At 39.9% G+C, this 24146-nt stretch overlaps 1 protein-coding gene across 1 annotated transcript in view; it reads right to left on the bottom strand.

The window, feature by feature from the left end:
* Positions 1–1649: 1649 nt before the first annotated feature.
* The window catches only part of guf1 (GTP binding elongation factor GUF1), a 29279-nt gene continuing 6782 nt past the window's right edge, over positions 1650–24146 (bottom strand). The window contains exons 8-17 of the mRNA XM_080188113.1: positions 23196–23399; positions 22212–22351; positions 21348–21471; positions 17007–17139; positions 16719–16862; positions 15219–15352; positions 13597–13698; positions 5889–6008; positions 4049–4085; positions 1650–1979 (exon numbers count right to left, since the gene is read on the bottom strand). Coding sequence (XP_080044239.1) covers positions 1842–1979; positions 4049–4085; positions 5889–6008; positions 13597–13698; positions 15219–15352; positions 16719–16862; positions 17007–17139; positions 21348–21471; positions 22212–22351; positions 23196–23399 — 1276 coding nt within the window. The 3' untranslated portion in view covers positions 1650–1841. The remainder of the gene's footprint in view (positions 1980–4048; positions 4086–5888; positions 6009–13596; positions 13699–15218; positions 15353–16718; positions 16863–17006; positions 17140–21347; positions 21472–22211; positions 22352–23195; positions 23400–24146) is intronic.

Here is a 24146-nt window from a genome sequence, read left to right as displayed (position 1 = left end):
TGTTTCTGAGGGGAGAAATAAAGCAGGTGAAAGTACTTCTGCTTTTTGGAAAACCACACAGTTTATTTTACTGGTCATCATTTAGAACAGTTGATATACAGATACACATCGATCTCAAATTCAATAGAACTGAAGTAGAGGTTACAATTGTCTATTGAAACTATACATCACAATTTGAATTTAATTCATTTGATAAATATATTACAGCAAAAATAAATATTTTTGAAAAAGTTGCCCTCAGGTAATTAAGATTGAATCATTGAAACATAACTTTATGCTCTTGGTCTTGTGGACAATAATTTAAAATCATTTACAGAACCATTAACATCAGACGCTTCCAGTAATGAGTCAAATCAAGAGCTCATACTGCAAGTAAATACATAATCACTTCGAGTTACGCTGTCCATGAGTTATTTGAAAACTTATTGAGTTTTTTGAGAAGGTGACCAAAGAGGTGGATGGGGGCAAGGCAGTTGACGTGGTATACATGGATTTTAGTAAGGCGTTCGATAAGGTTCACCATGGTAGGCTTCTGCAGAAAATGCAGATGTATGGGATTGTGGGTAATCTAGGAAGTTGGATCAGGAATTGGCTATCAGATAGGAGACAGAGGGTGGTGGTGGATGGTAAATATTCATCATGGAGTACAGTTACGAGTGGTGTGCCTCAGGGATCTGTTTTGGGGCCACTGTTGTTTGTAATTTTTATTAATGATCTGGATGAGGGTATAGTTGGGTGGATTAGTAAATTTGCTGATGACACCAAAGTTGGAGGTGTGGTAGATTGTGAGGAAGGGTGTCATAGTCTGCAGGGAGACTTAGATAGGTTGCAGAGCTGGGCCGAGAGGTGGCGGATGGAATTTAATGCGGAGAAGTGTGAGGTAATTCACTTTGGTAGGAGCAACAGATGTGTCGAGTATAGGGCTAACGGGAGGACTTTGAATAGTGTGGATGAACAGAGGGATCTAGGTGTGTGTGTACATAGATCCCTGAAAGTTGGGAATCAAGTAGATAAGGTTGTTAAGAAGGCGTACGGTGTCTTGGCGTTTATTGGTAGGGGGATTGAATTTAGGAGTAGCAGTGTAATGTTGCAACTGTACACTACTCTAGTGCGGCCGCACTTGGAGTACTGTGTGCAGTTCTGGTCCCCGCATTACAAGAAGGATGTGGAGGCGTTGGAGAGGGTGCAGAGGAGGTTTACTAGGATGTTGCCTGGTATGGTGGGGAGGTCCTATGAGGAGAGACTGAGGGATTTAGGGTTGTTTTCGTTGGAAAGAAGGCGGCTAAGAGGGGATCTTATTGAAACATATAAGATGATTAGAGGTTTAGATAGGGTGGATAGTGATAGCCTTTTTCCTCGGATGGAGAAAGCTAGCACGAGGGGGCATGGCTTTAAATTAAGGGGGGGTAGCTACAGGACGGATGTCAGGGGTAGGTTCTTTACCCAGCGGGTGGTGAGGGATTGGAATGCCCTGCCTGCTGCAGTTGTAAATGCGTCTAGTTTGGGGGCGTTTAAGAGATCTCTGGATAGGTTTATGGACGAAAAGGGATTGGTATAGGCTAGTGGGTCACTGTTTTTGTAACTGGTCGGCGCAACATCGTGGGCCGAAGGGCCTGTTCTGCGCTGTAATGTTCTATGTTCTATGTCCACATCATGGGCTGCCTTTCTCTACAGAAGTCGCACAGTGAAAATATGTGCAATTATATACACCACATCATGTCAAAATATTCCAAAACTATTTTTTGAAGTGTAGTGACTTTCTACACCAGTGACATTTCACATACAGCAATGAGATAAACCGATTCAATTAAAAGGAGTTGATTTACTATTTACATTTTACTCTATTTATCTTTTTGTCTCTTTAGTACATTGATGAAGGCATCCTTTGGTATTTCCACATTACCAATTTTCCTCATTCTTCTCTTTCCTTCAGCTTGCCTCTTCAAAAGCTTCATTTTGCGAGTTATGTCACCACCATACTGAAAATAATAAAATGAGTTTTTAAACATACTCGCAAACAAGGTGGTGGGGGAGAGAGGAGGGTTAACATATTCATTCCTACTTGTGTGTTCTTTATGTGACTTGATTAGAAATGAGGCAAGGAAATCATTCACTATTATACCTGCTGCTTCAAAAGATTAAAACAAAGTTGACAAGGGAGAATGGAGACACATCAACAACTATCCAAGTACCTATGATAGTTAGGATCATACATCAATCCAGCACATTACCACTTCTTTCCATTTAAACTGTAATTTATAGAATGTTACTGTTCTATTATAATTTGCAAGAAACTTGAAATTCAGAAAGTGAAAAGTTGGGATCAAAGGCATCAACATTTCCAGCTATAACTTACATTCATAAATACAAGTAGCCAATAAACACTTGGAAAAATCTGATAAAATCGGGCACACTTTAACAAGGTCTCGGTAGTGTTAAATGGACTTGAGCATAAATTCCATTCATATCCTGAGGCTGAGAATACTTCCATCCAAGTATATAGTTAAGGGAAAAACGTGTAATTCAAATACCTTTGAAATACAAATCAACCCCAAACAATAATACAATAATTTCTTATGCCCAATTCATTAGTCCTTCAACGGAAACCAAATAGGTTGGCTGGAAATTATTAAAACAACACCAGTGTCCTCTTGTGGATTTTTTAATAAACTGCAGTCAAACAAAAATTCCAGCAGGCCAGTCCAATTGGTAATTTAAATGTAAATACAGCATAATCTTATTCTCTTACTGTAACTCCTATTATTTAATGCCAATCTTCTTCTAAATATCTAGCCAAACAATAACAAATGCTACGTAAACTCTAACCACAGATAAATTACAGATTGAATAAGTATGCCAAATCTGGTGCTGCATTTGCACTGTAATATTCGTACTAACAATCTAGACCAGGGTCTCCAAACTACGGCCCGCGGGCCACACATGGCCCGCAGCGGCCTCATCTGGATTGGAGTTTGGAAACCGCTGATCTAGACCATCGATTGTCATTGATTTCAGGAAAAGGAGTGGAGAACATGCCCCTGTCTACATTAATGGGGATGAAGTAGAAAGGATCGAGTGCTTCAGTTTTAAGGTGTCCAGATCACCAACAACCTGTCTTGGTCCCCCCAATGCCGACACTACAGTTAAGAAAGCCTACCAACTACTTTCTCAGAAGACGAAGGAAACTTGGCATGTTAGCTACAACTCTCTCCAACTTCGACAGATACGTCATAGTAAGCGTTCTTTCTGGTTGTATCACAGCTTGGTATGGCTCCTGCCCTGTCCAACAGTCATTTCATGGGATTTTCCCAGGGCAACCAATCCATGGATAAGAGTACAGCTCGCAGTCCAATAAGAACGATGGGCTTTTGAAGCTAGATGGCTTGAGGTCTTTCAGCTTGAAAACAGCAAATAACTAGCTGCAATGAAGTAATAAGGGAAAGGGCACTTCAAAATTGAGGTACCCTCGTTCCAAATTTGTTAACTTATAATGTCCTTGGCAACGAGGCCACCATGTTGTGTGGTGAAAGGGATGGAACAATTTATCTCAGAATGCTGACAACTCAAAAGTTGAATGAGGCTCCTTATATTCTGAATAACAAAAATAATTCAGGTTGTTGCTGTTGCCCCTCGTGATTTGGGCACTTGGATCTGTTTGCCTAATTCAATGGGAGAACTTGACATGGCCAATACACCTAATCTGCATATCTTTGAACTGAGAGGGGAAACCCACGCTGACACAGAGTTCTAAATTGAACCTGGTTCCCTGGCACTGTGAGGCAGCAGTGCTAACTACTGTGCCACTCTAAGCAGTATTGCATTCACCTTAGCAAAACTGTAAATGTACTTCAGCAGACGTGAATTTTGAGATACATTTGTGAGAATCAGTCCTTAAGTGTCTTCTTCGAATTTCTGGAAGTCAACTTCAAACAAGTTCAAATTCAGTTTAAGCAGATTCTAAATGTGAACCCACCTGGCTTTGTATTGGTACCCCGTGTTTGTGACAGATCATCATTAAAAAAGCTCATTTTGTAAAAATTATACTTACACATTTTGCCAGTACATTTTTCCTCACTGCTTTAACACTGAAAAGAAAAAAAATTAGAACAAGTATTCTATGCACAGATACAGATTTCTTTGTGGTTGTGATGAAGGCAAACACTATCAGTACTTGCTGTATTACTCTGTGAAACTTACATCAACTAGTGGCAGATGTCAGTAAAATACAGAAATCCAGGTATCACTGTCAGTCATTCCCCCCTTATGGGTGTGTTGTTAAAGTCCTCGAAAATGGAAATAAATTACTAACTACTATTCAATGTGAACTTGCACTTGTTTACACTACTAATCCTGCTACTAAAAACGTGGACTGTGTTATAACTATGTTTTCCATGGACACAGCGACTCTCTGACAGAGTATCTTACCCAGGCCCACTGCATCCCCGTAACATTTATCGCACTGATCCCCCTAATCCCCCTACCTTCATATCTTAGGACAGTAGGGTCAATTTAGCATGGCCAATCTACCTAACCTGCACATCTGTGGGAGGAAACCAGAGCACTCAGAGGAAAGCCATATAGACACGAGGAGAATGTGCAAACTCCACACAGTTACCGAAGGTTGGAATTTAACCTGAAGCCCAGCACTGTGAGGCAGCAGTGGAAATCACTGTGACATCATCCTGCTATAAAGAGGTGGTCACACTGGAGTTGGAAGAGAATGGGTGACTACCAGTTAGAGTAAGAGGAATAGGCAGGCAGTGCAGGAATTTTCTGTGGCTATTCCCCAGTAAAACAGATATACTGATTTGGATATTGTTGGAGGTGAATGGCCTCTCAGGAGAAAGCAGCAACTGCCAGAATTGTTGCATCAAGATTAGCTCGGCTGCACAGGGAGGAATAAGAAGTGTGGGAATGCAATAGTCATAGGGGAGTCAATTGTAAGAGGGAGAGATTGGCGTTTCTGAATGGTATAATACTTTGCACAAGAGCAAAAAATTGTATCAATTCAGTTTAAAACCATTTCAGCAGCAAGACGCATCCAAAACAGAAAAACAAACAGCACTGACAAAGGTCACCAAGCCAACAAACACTGGCTCTGTTCTCATAGAATCATAGGATCCCTACAGAGCAGAAAGAGTACAGAAAGAGGCCATTCGGCTCATCGAGTCTGCACCAACCCAGGCCCTACCACCATATCCCTACATATTTACCCACTAATCCCTCTAACCTACACATCTCAGGACACTAAAGGGCAATTTTAGCATGGCCAATCAACCTAACCCGCACATCTTTGGACTTTGGGAGAAAACCGGTGCATCTGGAGGAAACCCACGCAGACACGAGGAGAATGTGCAAACTCCACACAGACAGTGACCCAAGCCGGGAATCGAACCCAGGTCCCTGGGGCTGTGAAGCAGCAGTACTAACCATTACGCTATCGTGCTGCCCATAAATGTTCTCAGATCTGAGAGATTTTCTGCTTTTGTTTCAGATCCGTTGTTATCTGTTTTTAAAATATTTTATTTACCTGATCAGACACCCAATTTGGAAAGCCAATTCCAAAACAGCTAGTCTCATTATGATTTTGGTGTTTTACTGCAGTGAACTATATTGTAATGCAAGTAAAAAAGTGTTTCAAAAGTAATAGACTGGCTGTAAAGTGATTTGTGATATTTTGAGGACGTGAACGGCGCAGGCTCGTTGGGCCTGTTTCCCGTGCTGTCCTGTGTTGTTGTTGTTGTTCTTTGTTTATCAGTAAAAGTTCTCACTCGTCAATTCTTAGAGGGAAAAAAAACTCATTCTGGCAAAGAGTTACTGTTCTACAGTCATGATGAGATAATAAGGTCATACAAAGCTAATTTCTGGTAAATCAAACAGATACTCACGTTTCTCTTGCTATGATCTTGTTGCCTATTGCTGCCTGGATAGCAATCTCGAAAAGTTGCTGAGGTATTGTGTCTTTTAAACGTTCTGCTATTGCTTTACCAGTAGAATAAGCCTTCTCCCTGCGAGTAAGGAATCAATTAATTTTTAAAAAGGTTTTATTGAACAAACAAATTACTGACAAGTACAAGTTAATGCTCGATCCAACATAATCAGTGCACATCTAATTCATCTATCCTAAAGGACTAATTTTGCAGTGTGCACCAGCAAAATCAGGGATTTACCTTCTTTAACAAAATCACAAGAGTATTGCAGTTTGTAGGACACAATCTGGGGAGAGACCCGATTTTGCTGCTCTGGGGCATCTCATGATGCACCCCACTATTTCAACTTCATCAGCATATTTACGTTTTAAAATTTTTGCCCACAAAAGTTGCTTGAAGTGCAAGCTGATCATGGCAAAGCAAGGCAAACAAAGCATCTTGGGCCTTGGTGAAAGGAAGGACTAACAGTGCACCTCCTCAATCAACATGATTTAAGGATTGAGAAATAAATTGAAGAAGAACTGAGAAAGAAGATACATTAAAGTTGATGGATTCAGTTTCAAATCAGGTACAGAAAGAAAATTAAAGTTAGAAAAGAAAGCTTAGATTGAGAGAACAAGAAGAATAAGTAGGAAAAAAGAAAAAATATATAGTTTTGAAATCTCCTTATCTATTATCCAATTTGGGAGGAATAGACTACACTATTGTTCACTTTCCGGGCAAACAAAGCTTATTAGTAGTCATTAACAATGATCATATTGTTAAAATACTACTTGTGTTCTTAACTACTTTATTTAATTTTGTGTGTAGTGAGGTTCCTGGGTAATTAATGCTCCAACTTTATAAAAATTCTGGGGAAGGGGTGCTTAAATGTGAAATATGGTTTTTGTAAATATTAACTGTGTAATGGCACTAATTGGACAGACACTAATGGTAACTTAAAATTGTTAGGACTGGGATGGTAGGAATACTGGATATTTAGCCCCACTATTTCACAGGTCCTACCATTAGTTTAAAAGTTTAACTTCACTGACCAAAATGGTCAATTAGTTACCTTGATTTTTGTAGACCCAAAATAAGAGACTTTTAACCAGGTTTCTTTCAGTAAATCCAGAAATACTCATTTCTTATCAAACAAAACATTTTTTAAAACAAGTTGCACACACATGCAAATAAACAAAGACAAACAAGGTCACTGCAGAGATGGGCTTTATAAACATAAAGGATGAAATTTACAGGGTTTCAAAGCTGTTGATCTAGAGCTCCCTCGTGTGAAGACAGTTTGCTGGTCCCACTAAATATCTGGAGGTTCTGACTAACAGAGGTTTAATATGAAGGAGAACATATAGCTGAATCAATTCTTCTCGTCCCAGCTTTTGAGGTTTCCAAATCCAGACTAGTTATAGTTAGGGGAAGATTCTCTAGTTGTAGGCTGATAACCACACAAGGAATTTCAGGCAAGGCAGGGAGGAGCAAGTTAGGCTAGCCTTCGTTCTCAGCTTATTCCCAAAACACCAATTTCGAAACCAACAGGTTCAAAATTAAAGCGCATCTCTATAATTTTAGCTTTTGCCATTTTCAGTTTTTTTACTTCCCCATCAATTAAAGTGGCTGCAGTTCAAAACAAATAAACAGCTCTTCCCCCTCAAGTAACAGGCCAATTTCTTGGAAAAAGGCAAGCTTTTACCCAAAGGTGAACTTTTAACCTTTTTTAAACATCAGGGTCTAAATAATACTGTGTTCTTTGTTGAGACTGGAATGGGAGGAGTGTAGGGATTATCTAGCTCTAATGTTCCACAGTTTGCAATACTAGTTTTAAAGTTTAATTTATTCACCAAAATGGCCAATTGTTTACCTTCACTGCTGGTACCCAAATTAAAAGGGATCTTAACCACACTTCTTTTAATAAACTCAGAACGATTAATTTATTGTAAAACAAAACTTACTTTTAACAAAGTGCAAGAACTGATTAATACACAATTGAAATTTGGGAAGTAGAACTATCTACCTTTTCTTAAAATTTCTCAGCATACATGAAGACAAATAGCCTCTGCAGAGGTGGGTGGATAGAAAAAACACTTTACAAGAAAAGGATAAGGTTTGCAGAAGTCCAGTGCTTTTGACTTGATTTATTATTGTCACATGTATTGTTATATAGTGGAAAGTATTGTTTCTTGCACACTATATAAAGCATATCATTCATAGAGAAGGAAACAAGGGAATACAGACTGTAGTGTACTGTAGGGTGTTAGGGTGTAGAGAAAGATCAATCTAATGCAAGGTAGGCCAATTCAAATGTCTGATGACTGCAGCAGGGAAGAAGCTGTTCTTGAGTAGGTTGGTACGTGACCTCAGAGTTTTGTATCCTTTTCCCGACAGAAGAAGGTGGAAGAGAAAATATCCAGGGTGCGTGGGTCCTTAATTATGCTGGCTGCTTTGCCGAGGCAGTGGGAAGTGTAGACAGAGTCAATGGATGGGAGGCTGATTTGCGTGATGGATTGGGCTACATTCATGACCTTTTGTAGTTTCTGTCGATCTGGAGCTCTTCTGTGTGAAAATGGGCCATTGGTCCCAGTAGAGGTCTGGAGATTCCCACCAATGGAGCTTCGATGTGGAGCAGAATCATATCTTCTTGTCTCAGATTTCCAAATGCAGACAGGTTAAACTCGGGTAAGGATTCTCTGGCTGATAATCACACACTGAATTTCAGGCAAGGCAGGGAAAGAGTCAGGGTAGCTTGCCTTCCTTAGCTTGTTTTCCAAAAAGACGGAGTTCAAAACTTGAAGCTTGTCTCCGTCATTTGATTTCCAGCAAGCTTCCGCCTTTTTCAGTTTTTCTTTTGTCCTCAACAATTAAAGCACTTGAGTACAAAACAAACAGCTCTTCTCCCTCAAGTACCATGCTGGTCACGTGATTTCAGAAAACGTTTGTTGACAATCCACAGAAAACTGATGAGGGGTCATCCAAACTCGAAACATTGGTTCTATTTTTTCTCCACAGAGGCTGTCAGACCTGCTGAGATTTTCCAGCATTTTCTATCTTTGCTGCAGGGAGAACTTATGACTTTTTCAAAAAAAAGTATCCAAATAATTCAATGTCCTTCCAAATTTTAAAAGAAAAATCCAGTTCATCAAGCAATGGTTTTCACAATACCTTCTATATTTTAAAAGAAAAATATAGCTTTGAAATATATGATTCTAATTTCTGAAGGAAATCAGCATTAGTAGAGAAATTGTTTTGGGGAAATTGATGAGATTGAAGGTGAATAAACCTCCAGGTCCTGATAATCTGCATCTAGATCTGGTTTTGACAGATTGGAGGGTAGCTAATGTAAGACTGTTATTCAAAAAGTAGAGAGAAAACAGGAAACTATGGACCAATGAGCTGGGCAGGTTGTTAGAGTCCATTATCAAGGATATCATAACTCAGCATTTGGAAGACAGTGGCATAACCAGACAAAGTTAGCATGGACTTACAAAAGGGAGATCGTACTTGACGAATCCACTGAAGTTCTTTAAGGATTTAACTGGTAGAGTTGACCGAGGAGAACCAGTTAGGTGATTTATTTAGACTTTCAGAAGGCTTTCCACAAGATCTGACATAACAGACTACCATGTAAAGTTAAAGCAAAGAGATTGTAGATAATGTTTTGAGATGGATAGAAAGCAAAGAGTTGGCACAACTGGGTCTTTTTCTGATTGGTAGTGAGGTTCCGCAGGGATCTGGGGACCCCAACTGTTCACATTATATAACGCTTTGGAAGAGGGAACTGAATGCATTATCTCCAAATTTGTAGCCGATACTAAGTTGGATGGGAGGGTGAGCTATGAGGAGGATACAGACATTCTTACAGATGCCGTCAGGCCTGCTGAGATTTTCCAGCATTTTCTCTTTTGGTTGCAAAGACACTTCAACATGATTTGGACAGGGTGAGTTTAGAGGCATAGGCACGGCAGTTGCAGTATAATGTGGATAAATGTGAAGCTATCCACTTTGGTAGCAATATAGGGAGACAGATATTACTTGAATGGATGTAAACTGAGGGGGGTGGATACTCAATGACATCGTGGTGTTCTCGTGCATCAATCGCTGAAAGTAAGCACGCAGGTAGAGCAGGAAGTAAAGAAGGCAAATGGCATGTTGGCCTTCAAAGTGAGAGGTTTGAGTATAGGAATAAGGATAGAGATGGTTTGCTGCAATTGTATAGGGCTTGGTAAGGCCACAACTGGAATATTGTGTGCAGTTTTGGTGTCCTTATCTGAGGAAGGATGTCCTTGCTATAGAGGGAGTACAGCAAAGGTTTACCAGACTGAATCCTGGGATGGCAGATCTGTCATATGAAGACATACTAAGCTGGTAAGGATTATATTCACTGGAGTTTAGAGGAGTGAGAGAGGATCTCATAGAAACTTACAAAATTCCAACACGGTTAGGCAGGGTAGGTTCAGAAAGAATGTTCCCAATGTGGGGCGAGTTCTGAACTGGGGTTCATTGTTTGAGAATAAGGGGTAAACCTTTTAGAATTGAGGTGAGGAGAAATTTCTTCACCCTCGCTCCCCCTCTCCTGACCCCTTGCTGTGAGTCAGGGATGGTGAGAGGAAAGAATTGTGGGAGTGAGGAAAGGGACAAAAGGAGGTCAGAAGAGGAGAGAAAGCAATGAGTAAAAAGGCTGTCAAGTGGGAAGAAAATAGAGTAGTAAGTTTTTAGGAGCAGCAAGGTAATAAGATTTTGGGTCAGTGAGGTTCAAAGCAGCTCTTAGATTTTTAATGTAAAAAAATTTTAGGTCAGGAATTTAATCCACATTCATTAATTACATGGTTTCTTATAGGAAAGTTATTTTGTTTGACATGGTTTTTGTTTTTAGGAACACATTAGGACTGCTAAACAAAGTATTGTCAGTATATTATTGTCAGCTATTGAAAGGGTACAGAGAGATTTACAAGGATGTTGCCTGGTTTGGGAGGCATGCCTTATGAAGATAGGTTGAGGGAGCTGGGACTCTTCTCCTTGGAGCGACGAAGGTTGAGAGGCAACCTGATAGAGGTTTATAAAATGTTGAGAGGGATAGGGTGGATTCTGAGAGGCTATTTCCCCGGGTTGAAATGGTCGCTACGAGAGGACACAGATTTAAGGTGCGGGGAGGCAAGAAGTGACGTTAGGGGTAAGTTTTTCACTCAGAGGGTGGTGAGTGAATGGAATCAGCTGCCGTCAGTGGTGGTGGCGGCGAACTCGCTGGGGTCTTTTAAAAGACTTCTGGATGAGTATATGGGATTTAATGGGATTGGGGGTTATAGATAGGTCTATGGATTGGCAGGTATTGATGTGATCGGCGCAACTCGTGGGCCGAAGGGCCTGTTTGTGCTGTAGTGTTCTATGTTCTATGAGTATGGTGAATATGTGGAATTCACTGCCACAGAATGTAGCTGAAGCCAAAATATTGTCTAATTTCAAAGAACAAAGAAAATTACAGCATAGGAACAGGTTGTTTAGCCCTCCAAGTATGCTGCCCAACTGAAATAAAACCCCCTATCCTTTGGGGGACCATATCCCTGTATTCCTATCCTATTCATGTATTTGTCAAGACGCCCCTTAAAACTCAGTATCGTACTGCTTCCACTATCTCCTCCGGCAACGAGTTACCGGCACCCACCACCCTGTGTAAAAAAACTTGCCTCATCTCCTTTAAACTTTGTCCCTCACACCTTAAACTATGCCCCCTAGTAATTGACTCTTCCACTCTGGGAGAAAGCTTCTGACTATGCACTCTGTCCATGTCCCTCATAATTTTGTAGGCTTCTATCAGGTCACCCCTCAACCTCTATCGTTCCAGTGAGAACAAACCAAGTTTCTCCAACCTCTCCTCATGCTAATGCACTCTATTCCAGGCAACATCCTGGTAAATCTTTTCTGTACCTTCTCCAAAGCGTCCACATTTTTCAGGTAGTGTGGCAACCAGAATTGAACACTATATTCCAAGTGCAGCCTAACTAAGGTTCTATAAAGCTGCAACATCAAACTAAGATTCTATAAGTTTCTATATTCGTGTAGAAATTAGATACAGCTTTAGGGGCTAAAGGGATCAATGGATATGAACATAAGTGGAGGGGGATCAGGATACTGAATTTGATGATCAGCCATCACCAACATGAATGGCAGTGCAGGTTCAAAGAGCCAAAATGGCCTATTCTTGCTGCTAATTTCTATGTTTCTAACACAACTCACTGGGCTACCAGTTCCTCACTACAAGTTGCTGACTGATTTGCTCACTAATAATAGTGTCCATCATTTGTTAATTGTTCAGCAAAATCTAGTCCACTATAATTATAACCTGAAGTTCCAAGCCAAATCTCATGAATTTGGGTGAGGCTTTGCCCACAGCATGCAGATAAAACAGAAGAATGGGAAATCCTGGAACTTCCCTGATGTAGTCACTTTTAAAGGGAGCTGGATGTTTCAGTTAGAGGTAATACCTCCGTCCTATTGGTATGGTTTGCTTTTTTTTCCCTCCCACATGCAGAAGTGGGGAAGAAACAACAAATGCAGAGACCATGCAAGAGCCTGATGGCATTTTCTCACCTTTAGGACAAAACATTTACATGTCAAAAGGAAATTCATGAAAGGCCAGAAAACGCAAGTCTAATACGATTAGAGAAATCTGATTTGTACCATTCATCACCCTGGATCCTCACAGATCTTTCTGTGCGTACCATAAAGGTTGCTGGTCTTCACCATCCACACTTTGCTAGACAGTAATCCCTATACAAGATATGAAACAGGAACAGCTCTTCCCAGTTGAATGAATGAATGCAATTATTTATTGAAAAAGGTACAGCTTTCACTAGGCGACTAGATTTCTGAAACATAAGGTGTCCAAGATGGAATCCAAAACAACTCAATGGCTTACATAAAGTGTTTGCACCAAATTACTGTTGAGGTTACTACCTGACTGTCGAAACATTTTTATACAAGAAGTGCTGTCTTCATGAGACAGCTATACATGGTGCCCACATTTTGATCAATGACAAAACTTTTGAGGTAACTCTTTGAAGGAGGAGGAAAAGCATTGTATCTGCAGCTGTTGACCCCATTACAAGAGATTGGCTTAGCATGGAAGACTGAAACTCTGTGTACTGTTCTAGGGCCACCACCTCTATCTACAGGGTGTGCGGTCCAACTTCAGCACAATGAAAGAATACCACTGGGCAGTAGCTGCATTTTCAAAATGATACCTTGTGGAGGGTGTGAACATAGACACTTGATCCATCTTGTACTCACTCCATAAATATGCATGAAGAAACAAACATACTTTCATCTTCCTCCCAATATCGGCAAACTATTATGCATCACAAAGCAATTGTATAAATGCAACAATCTCTCTCCCTATTTTGGACTGCACATCCCCTTTGGTGAAGTCACATTTTGTATCTGTGCTTTTACTAGAGAACAAAGAACAACCCAGCATGGGAAACAGGCTCTTCGGCCCAACGAGCCCGCGCCGCCGCATCCTCCTACACCTACCCTGCCCTGCGTGTCTGCGAGTGGAACCCCTAACTTAGCCAGATTCAGGGAAGAATAGAGATTGGCCTTAAATCCATAACTGGTTTACCTCTTGCATGTCAGCAGAAAAACATGGAGTAACTGTACTGCATCAATATTGGTAACAAACCTGTGCACAACTGTTGTGAGTTCCTCCACACACTTTCCATTGAGGTAAAAATCCATTTTAATCAGGTCAGCCACCTGGTAGCCTGCGTCTTCATAGTCAAAACTACAGGAATAAATAAAAGGCAAGAAAGTTATTTAAATAAATTCTAAGATCAATTTAATCATATTCATGTCCACAGTTTGAAAAAAAAATTGAGACATACATTAATTTTATAAAGAACACATATGGGGTACAGACCCATGTTAGTGACTATAGCTGACTGTCTTTTCGTTTTTCTTTTGGATTTCTAGTATGCACAATACCTTGCTTAAGTTAAAGTGAAGTCATGTGTATTATAAACACTGCACATTTACTTACCTTCTATTAACCTGATAGTCATATCATGCATTGAGTTGATCACTATTGATAACTATCAAACTTTATTATTCTATAATAGGCACAGAAATAAAAAAAAACGCAGTGCTCAAGAGTCTTGGATATGGGACCAAAGTCATCGTTTTCCTCCCAAGCATGCTACATGTACTGTGTCGTGTCTCAAAATATTCATATTGTATCCCAAGATGCTATTTTCTGAAATAAATCTGAGTTGCATTTGAATAAATCAATACTAACATTCTTCTTTGCAGTCTGTTTGAAAATTGACCACTCATTCATCGAAGGGCTGTTTCTATAGGTTATTGCTTTTCAACTACAGACTGTAACCTCAGTTTTTAGTATTCTGAACAAGGGGAAATAGTTCTCATGGTTTACATTCTCTAGTCCCTTTAGAATCCTAAAAACAGGACGACATCACATCTCAATCTTTTCTTTTCCAGTGAGAAAACACACAACTAATATAATTAATCCTTACAATCTGTTTGATCAATTTACATTAGTTTTGGTTAGGGATTAAGGATTATAGAACCAAGGTGGGTAGTTGGAGTTAAAATGCTGATCAGCCCTTGTCTAACTAAATATATTACAGGTTTGAGGGGCAATAAGCCTACTCTTGTTCGTAAATTCTTAATGTTGCGATCCCCTCAATTACTCTGATTACTTTATCCTTTGAATAGCTGTAATATCCCTTTTATACAATGCTGAACAGAACACAGTTAGTATTCCAAGCGTGATTGCACTGATGATTTATAAAGTGTCAAAATTAGCTCATGATTTGGGCTGAATACTGCCAGAAAAAAACATCACTACATCTGATTTGCGGCAGAATTGTTTAATAGCTTCAAGTGGCCAATCATAATGCCAGATCTCTCTTAATTTTCCATGCACGTTATGTTATTCCCATTTAACTAATAAACCTTTGTGTTTTTAATTTCAGTGTCAAGCACTTTGCATTGCTCTTCAGTGACTTTCATCTGCCAAACATTTCTACCCAATTCCTAAGTACATTCAAATTCAACTGTTGTTTCTCCTGTCAACTTTTTATCCACTGCAAGTTTCGCTGCTGTGTTTGCGAGTTCAAGCTCCAGATCATTTATAATTCTTCCTCCAATCTACTTGTCCTTTAATGCTACCCATCTACTTTGAGACAGGCCTTTTCATACCACTTTGAATTTACTTATTAAGTAAAGGAAAGAGTATTTCAAAATCTATTTTGTCAGTGAGAAGCTAAATCTAGATGATCCTACCTGGCATAGCCTGAAGAAAGAGATTTTAGGTTGTCGTAGAAGTCCACCACAATTTCGTTTAGTGGGAAAAGGTATTGCATCATAAGTCTGTGATCATCAATGTAAACCATATTCTTCTGAACTCCTCTCCGACTCTAAGACAAATCAGTACTCAGTAAGGAATCCCTAAAGTTTGAAACTCAATTAATAGATCGGATTTAAAAGTATCTCCAATGTTCATCTGAAGCAGCATTAACTTAATTTTGCACTCCGATTAAAATTACTGTGCAACAGATTTTACACCATAAAACATCAGGTACAAAGTCAGGAGGAAAGGATTAAACAAAGTTCAAGTACATATAGGAAATGGGAATAAGGCTTATTCTTAATACATGTAACGTCATATATTACAATGCAGGTCAATGCAGCAAATGAATTGGGTTTCACAGTACAGATATAGTGCATGAAAAGAATGCCAGAAACATCATATTTCGTTGAGTAGATTCTAGGGGAATATTTCTTCTGTGAGCTGCAAAACCATGAAAGGTTTATTACTTAGAATATACAGTACAGAAGCAAACCATTCAGCTCAACCAGAAATGCTCCACTTAAGCCAAAAATAGTGGAATGCTGAGTCATCACATCTCCGACTTAGTTTGTACTTGTTTTATAACTTCTGCTATATGTTCATTATAAACTGGTGATATCTGGAATATAGTTTAGGCAAGAAACATTAAGAATGAAGGTTGATGTTTTTCTTCTGAACTAACACCTCTTTCCCCAGGATCACACCGTGCCAGGGATATGAAGATCAATCTCTAAAGTCTTGCTCGTCTATTTGACATTGGTAAGGAGATTGGTAGTTCTGAAAGGTGATGTTAATGCAATCAATCCGCAATGAGGTCATGGTTGGCAAGGCCTTCTTTACAAGTGAAGAGATGTGTTGTCCAAATCTACAGGGTCACCAAGGCAGAGATGTAATGGATGGGATTGGGATCAGCAAGAACAGTCCCTACCCTGCTCATGGTGAGCAGAAAGAATGGTGAGGGAGTAGGATAGGACAATGGGATTGCTGCTCTTAATGAGGCAGCACTAAGTGCTTTGATGTGTCCTTTGGAGGATGCCAACAGAAGCACCGAGGAAAATTGTAGGCTTATCTGAAAGGAAGTAAAGCCTAGGAGGATGGTAGCAAAAGAGCTAAGTCAACCAGTAATGATGAGAGAAACACAGGAGCTGACAATGTTACTAGGGACTGACCATATCAATAATCATCAGTTGATCACAGGACAACCACATCAGAGAGACCAAGGCCTCAACAATGGTTAAACAAACTAATTTTTTTACTTTATATTAACAAACTTCTTATCACAACTTGTTGGTTCAAGCTAGGATTTTTGAAAATTTACTGTAGTGGTGCAATAATCTGCTAATAATTCAGAAAAATGTGGTGCTTATATGCCTTTTGCAATATAGGATTAAGTATTACCAGTGGACAATTGCTTTCTTATGGATTAAATGTACCTGACAGAGAGAGATTATTTTTCCAATGTAATCATCAGGAGTGAGGATGGTGCCAGTGACTACTGGTTCCAGATACTCTTTAACATGCAATCTATCAGGAAAATGGCATGGATTTAAAATTGTAATTTCTTCTTCTCCACACTCCTAAAACAATCAAAATAAGCATATTGTAATGATTTATTTCAACTCTTTAAAAATGTATTGAAAAGTGATCTATTCATAAAAAGCTGTTCAATAGAATCAGATTTCAAAATATTAGGTCTGAAAGCTAATTAAAAAGTACTTCACCTTGATTAACTTGCTGGATGACAGAACTGCCTTGTATGGAACAGTAGGAGCAGTAAGAATGACTGATGCATTATATTCTTGTTCCAAACGTTGATTAAATACCTCCATGTGCAGAAGTCCCAGAAAGCCCAACCTGGCAATAAGAAACATTAGCTTAACGTTACAAGTGCCGTAAAATTGATTTTATCTTATAAACAAAAAGACTACTTGAAATGCTATAAAGATATATTCATAGAATGCAAATATTAAGAGTTTGTTTTGAAGTGGACATAAGTACAAATACACTAATGCACAGTTTAGCCACACATACCATTGAAATGACAGGATTATATGTAGCGATCAATGTACATTTGCCCATAATTCTTTTTGGTATTGACCCTCGAAAAGACAAATATTTGAGAGCTGCATCACCACCTCATTGTTAATTTAGTGTCAAGCTGATTTCATTCATGTTATGCCTATATGCGACACAAGAAGTTCTGATACAGCTACAGCATGTTTTCCGTTAAGTGATTAAGAACTGAAAAACCCAAAATAGATACAAGGAAAAAATAAAATATTTATATAACAAAATACTCTGGATGCTGGAAATTGGAAATAAAAACAGAAAATGCTACAAATACTACAAAGTCTATTGAAACTTAGCTGAGAGCTCATACTCTTAGAAAAAGATGAGTGCAGATCTTTACATTGGAGCAGAGAAATGTTCGCTTCGCTTGACTGACAGCTCAATGAAGTTCTCATAAATTATTTTTTTCTGTGACGTTGTCAATGTTTCAATGTTTACTTGAATAAGGATAAGAGGTGTCAAGTGCTTAAAACTTCTGTTTTTGATACTTTTAAGGAGGCAATTTTCCGCCTCCTGCACAGGCTGGGCCAGGAGACATCAGCGGAGGCCGTTTTGCCCGCTGGGTGCCACAGCCTCCTCGAATCTCCAAACTAAAGATTTATGATGTAATAAGCTCTGCACTATAAATCAGTGCAGAGCTGATTACAATATGTAAATCTTAATTTCTATGATTAGTGGGCTTGAAGTCTCCAGGAAGGATTTGATTTTTATTGTCATACCTATTAGTATAGTGAAATGTATTGTTTCTTGCACACTATACAGATAAGGCATACCCATTATAGAAAAGGAGAATGCAGAATGTAGTTTACAGGCATAGCTAAGGTCAACTCAGTATGATGTAGGTCCATTCAAAAGTCTGATGACAACAGGGAAGGAGCTATTCTTGAGTTGGTTGAATGTGACCTCAGACTTTTGTATCTTTTTCCAGCAGAAAAAGGTGGAAGAATGTACGTCCAGGATGTGTGGAATCCTTAATCGTGCTGGCTTGCTTTTCTGAGGCAGAGGGAAGTAGAGACAGAGTCAATGGATGGGAGGCTGGTTTGCATGATGGACTGGACTTCATTCACCATGCTTTGTAGCTTCTTGTGGTCTTGGGTAGATCAGGAGCCACACCAAGCTATCATATAACCAGAAAGAATGTTTTCTATGGTGCATCTGTAAAAGTTGGTGAGAGTTTTAGTAGACATGCCAAATTTCCTTAGTCTTCAGAATTTGGCCACACATCGTAGGTGTATAGGAGGCTTGTGAGGCACTGGTGTTGAGGATGATCATGGAAGTGTTGCTTATCCTTACTGACTCTGATCTGTGGGTTAGGAAGTTCAGGATTCAGTCGCAGAAGGAAGACCTGAGCTCCTGGCCATGGAGTTCCATAGGAATAATGGAGTTGAAGGCCAAGCTGTAGTCAATACATAGGCGCCCCTTGAGCAATGCCAGTGTGACACCCTGGTACTGTCCACCAGGCATCAGACTGTGTAAAGGGGACAAGGCCAGAACCTGTTTTTTTTTTGCGGGGGGCGGGGAGAGAGAGAGAGAGAGAGCAAGGCGATTGTCCCATTGCCATTCTGCATTCGGGATCGGTGGCAGAGGGAGGACAGCAATCAGGGCTGGCCATCTGGTAAGGGGTCGGAAGGCCACTGATGGGGTTTGCGGAGCTGGCCAGCAATACGGATGGCCAGCGATTGAAAGACCAACAATGCGGGGCCACTGCACATGTGCTGATCTCCAAGCTGACAGATCAACGCATGTGCAGTAGCCTGCTCAGCACTTTGTCTCTCAGGTGCGAATAAGCCCTGTCCCCAGATTTCCACAGTGAATCATGCTAGAGCTCTCTGTGATGCACAGTGTTGGAGATTCATTCTGGAAATCACACTGAAACAAAAAATCGACGGGATTTACTCCCATTTTCACGTGAATTGGAGATTTAGAATATTTTGGGGGAAAATCCCAGCCTAGTAGTCTGTTTGATTGACACTTTTAATATGTAGCAAGAACACAAGAATTGCGAATGGGTGCTTTTTCCCTAAGCAGTTTCACACATACAATTGATATTATGGGGTTCATTGATTCTGTAGTGTATTCTAGATTAATAGGTGTGGATGGACTGCAGACGATTGGTGGTTGAACATGGAAGCCAAGAGATAACACTGGTGGGGTTAGTTGAGGGAATAAGGGTGGGGGCTGGATGACTTAAAAGGTAACCAAACAGCAGAGATGAAGTCCCAAAGAGTAAAGGTGGGCATTTAAACAAGTCACACCCCATGGCCATCACCAATGTACTTTGGGGATGGCACGTCTCTTTCCCACCCTGCCTCTCTGGAGCGAAAATAGTGCATAAACAAGCACATCATATTGGGTTGGGTCAGGAGATTTGACAACTTAAGCTACCTTCCTCAGTGGTAAAAAGCCGGTAGTAATCTCTGTATTACAAGGATAACAGCAATGCACATTTCGTAAAGCACCCTTAACAAAGAATAAACATTCCAATGAGCTTCCATCCACGCCCAGTTGATGCCAAGCCTAAGAAAAATTTATTCGCTGGAAGCCCCCAACCTCACCTGCAGCTGGAATCCTTTGGTCCTCATGCAGTGAATGGAGTTTAGACTGAGCGTCAAACTCTCCATTTTCACTTGTGGGGTGGGGTGAGGCAAACAAAATCAGAGAATATCACCCATTAACTTGGGAGATCAGAAGCTTTGTCAAAGAGGTGGTTTCAAGGGTGGGGTCTTACCTTTCAATATTTAAGATAGGAGTAGAATTCTACATGCAACTAACTCTTAGAAAGTATTCCAAAATTCAATAACCTCAAATTAACGTATGTTACCTTAATGAAACTTAAAAGTAAAAATGGTGGAATTCTCCCATCTGGGATTAAGTCCCCTGGCAGGAATGGGAACATGGAGTACTTCTTGGTGGGAAGCCAAGCCATATCTTCCAGCTTTGACCTTATTTGTTATGCAACTGGGTGTCTTGTGCTGTCTTCCATGGTGGGCAAACTTGATAGTGGATAATCTATCATCCTACCCGGATGTCACACTGAAAATGTGCCCAACATCACTAACCCACTATTGCAGAAAGAAGATGGACCTCCTGAGAAGGATGGATCTCCAGGATGGACCACCTCAGTGACACTGAGTCTGGAGGGTCCACTTACAGATGATTCCCCCACTACTGTTATGGTGCTGTGTTCCAAGTTGCTGCCAGCCTCCATTCCAAATTCTGGAGGCAACCCTCTCCATCCCAAACTCTGAAGCCAGTTCCTAGCTGTGTTCTGACGAGCCCTGACACCTGCATACTACATTGTTCAAGTCGTGTTTTGCACCGTTGTATTTTCTCACTGGTGTTGTGGGGAACTGGGCATGGATGGAAGATTCACGTCTGGCCTTCATCTACATCCTACTAGCGTGATGCAAATCAATTTCAATGTGGCCTTCAGGGGTTTCCCGATCCACCATGGTGGGCACATAGAAGATACAATGGGAAGTTTATGCCAGTGTGAAACTGATTTTTGTATCCCCACTAAAGTCTCCCCCCCTCACCAGTCACTAATCAAATAAACCTGTTGGATTTTAACCTGGTGTTGTGAGACTTTTTACTGTACTGAACCTGCCAGCAGGGCATGGAAGAATTCTACCCAAAATTTTTTTGATAGAATAGTTGATGTTTGCTGGATACATGCTCAATTTACCACTTATGAAGAGGAATATAATTGACTGGTAGTCACAAATGGAATGTCAACCTCAGAAATAAAATGGCAGGTGGAGGGAATAAATCGAAAATCAATAGTATTCCCAAAAATAATAATTGTATATGTGTAGTTTTAATGTTCCAAAATTATTTACTCATTTCCCGTTTTCCTCACTGCCAAAACAAATGCTGAAGAATGGAAAGGCATTTGTGCCTTTAATGAGAAAGAATGAAATTAAGAGGAGAAAGGCATTGTATTAAAAACATGAATGCCGACAGTTATCATGATGCATAATCTTGTCACTCACCTCCAGCCAGCTCCCAGGGCTGGACTGCTGTCCCGATGAACTGTCACACTGGAGTCATTCAATGTCAGCTTCTCCACTGCTTTCCTCAAGTTGGTATACTCAGATTGGTCAACAGGGTACATTCCTTTGATATTAAACCATTATGTCAGTAAGAACACATAACACGCTGCATTCTGACGGCTTCAGACAATTTAAGTGAAAATAAAACTGGCAAACATGTAGTTAATTTTTGTAATAACTTCAGCTGACAACATCATGCCTTTGAAATATGCTGCTGCTGTAAAATATACTATGCGGCCTTGGATAGGATATCGTACCATTCTACCAAACAAAGTTTCTGCACCCTGTGTCTGCGATCATAGAATCCTACAGTGCAGGAGTCCATTCGATCCATCGAGTCTGCACCAACCACAATCCCACCCAGGCCCTATCCCCAGAACTGCATGCATTAACTTAGCTAGTCTCCCTGACACTAAGGGGCAATTTAGCATGGCCAATTCACCTATCTCATACGTTTGGACTGTGGGAGGAACACCAGAGCACCTGGAGAAAACTCACGCAAACACGGAGAGAATGTGCAAACTCCACACAGTTAGTGACCCAAGCCGGCAATTGAACCCGGGTCCCTGGCGCTGAGGCAGCAGTGCTAACCACTGTGCCACCCAATATGTAGAATTTGCAGTGAAATACATGGAACTAAGATGACAGGATAGTAAACGAGTTAATTCAAAAAAGGATACCAGATACTTGTGATAAAAGTTTGACAAGATTAATCAACTTGCTTTACTTAAACAAACCTCTTAAAACAGCTGCAAAAACCTTCAATATTACTTAGCCTGGACGGAGCTACAGCAGTTTCTTTACCTGCAAAGACCATTGGTTTAGCAGGTCTGAACCCTGCTAATGGTTCCACAGGTTGTTTCTGTAAATGAAAGGTGTCTCCAATCTGTGCCTCCTTCACTTCCTTCATTCCGGCCACCAGATAGCCTACTTGTCCGGCACATCTACACAATAAATTATGATTAGTCAAGCTGTACAATTAGTATTCAGGAACACCTTTATTCCAAGTAATTAACTAACTAAATCATTGCTGAACTATTGCATTAATGGATTGCTATCATTTGCCTATCAAATGATATTATAATGCAATGTGGAATTGTACTCCAATACACCTTAACCTATATATCTCTCAAAAGTACTGTTTATAAGCCAGTAATTACCTTTTCTTCAAGAACAAGAATGGTTAAGAAATGTAAAGAGAGGCTTCATTTTGCAACTATTTTGTAAAACATACAGAGCCCAAGAACTTAGCACTACCAAGAGGTTCAGTCATGGTAATGCGTAATTTATTCATAGCAGGGACTTGTCTTTCGTGCTTGAAAACTGTTGATGGGATAAGCTGCCAAAGCTTTTTGTGTTGTATTCATCAGGACAAATGCAAGAAGGACAATTTTCAAATTATATCAATTTATACTACAGGACCCTTTTCTCCCATAGCGGAATGTTTCTCTTCAACAATTTTCATATTCTATTCTGTGCCAAAGTAATCTAATGATTTAACTCTTAAAATCCACCAGGCAATTTCTAAATCACTTATTTAGAAAATAGGGGAAAAAAGACCTCCTGAGTATTAAATCATCTAAAATTGGGATATATTTTCCATCTTAACAGATTACCCATCGGGAGACTACTAAACACAGAATTTGCTTCACTTGCAAGGAAGTTCAGTCTGGATTTTTTGATATTCCTGATAAATTGAATTTTCATTCTGCTGAGTAGCATCAGTGCAATCCATTATTGCTCTAACATTTGTGAAGATGACATTGAAGCACAGCAGTGACTCCTTACAGTTTTTCTACTGGATACTGATCAGGTCTTAGGATTCCAACTTCATTGACTTCATACACTTTCTTTGTGTACGAGGACATTATTTTGTCTCCTTTTTGCACCCATCCATCAAAAAGTGCAATGCTGGCTATGACTCCTCTGTAGTGGTCGTAAGTGGAGTCAAATACCAAAGCTCGCAGTGGCTCTGAAAGGTTTGCACGTGGCCTGAAATAAAAATACATTTTATTTAGCTAATTCTAATTCAGCTGCTAAAATCAGAAATTATGCAATCAAAATAAAATTAAAATAACGATGTGAAAACATTTCTGGTAATGCTTGCAATTAGAAGCCAGTTAATACTTAATATTACAAGGGCACAATAATTGCCTGAGTCTTCAAATGACAGTTAGGATTCTCTGAAACTATAACAGTTCAGTTATACCAGCGCTACTTCATTACAAAGCAGTACTTTACTTTGTGGAGACAGAAACTGTTAAGTATAACTGCATGTTTAGATCCCTAGTGGAGCCTGGGAAATCATATCAGACTCCCTCACACCAAATTAGCTTGATATACAATGGCATATTACTCCTGTATAGGGGCTAACGAATTCAATTCGCTTGCGTGTGGTTCAGAATAGCTCCGAAAGTGTCAATCCCTTTCAGTCTGAGGTGGTTCAGGACCTGTCTTCTTACTCTGCCCCCGTGAGTGGAAGAGAATGATAAAACACCAATGACAAAAATAGTCAAGAAAACTGCAGAAGATGAAGCATCAACAGACAATAAATCAAAGACTTGCAAGTTTGCTCTCTAGATATTTAAAGTTTAATGGTTAGAAGTGGATTGGTGCATATGATTTTTTTAAAAAATTCTTCATTGGTTGTGAAACTGTAATTATTGCCTTTATTAACCCTGAGAAGCTGGCTTCTAGTACCACAGCAGTCTTGCATGATAGTCTCAGTATATTAGGTAG

This window comes from Carcharhinus amblyrhynchos, chromosome 1, assembly GCF_965287045.1.
Source record: "Carcharhinus amblyrhynchos chromosome 1, sCarAmb.v2.hapA, whole genome shotgun sequence".
In the NCBI taxonomy this organism is placed as follows: Eukaryota; Metazoa; Chordata; class Chondrichthyes; order Carcharhiniformes; family Carcharhinidae; genus Carcharhinus; species Carcharhinus amblyrhynchos.
Note: the sequence above shows the minus strand (reverse complement) of the source record. Positions and strands in the feature narration are given on the sequence as shown.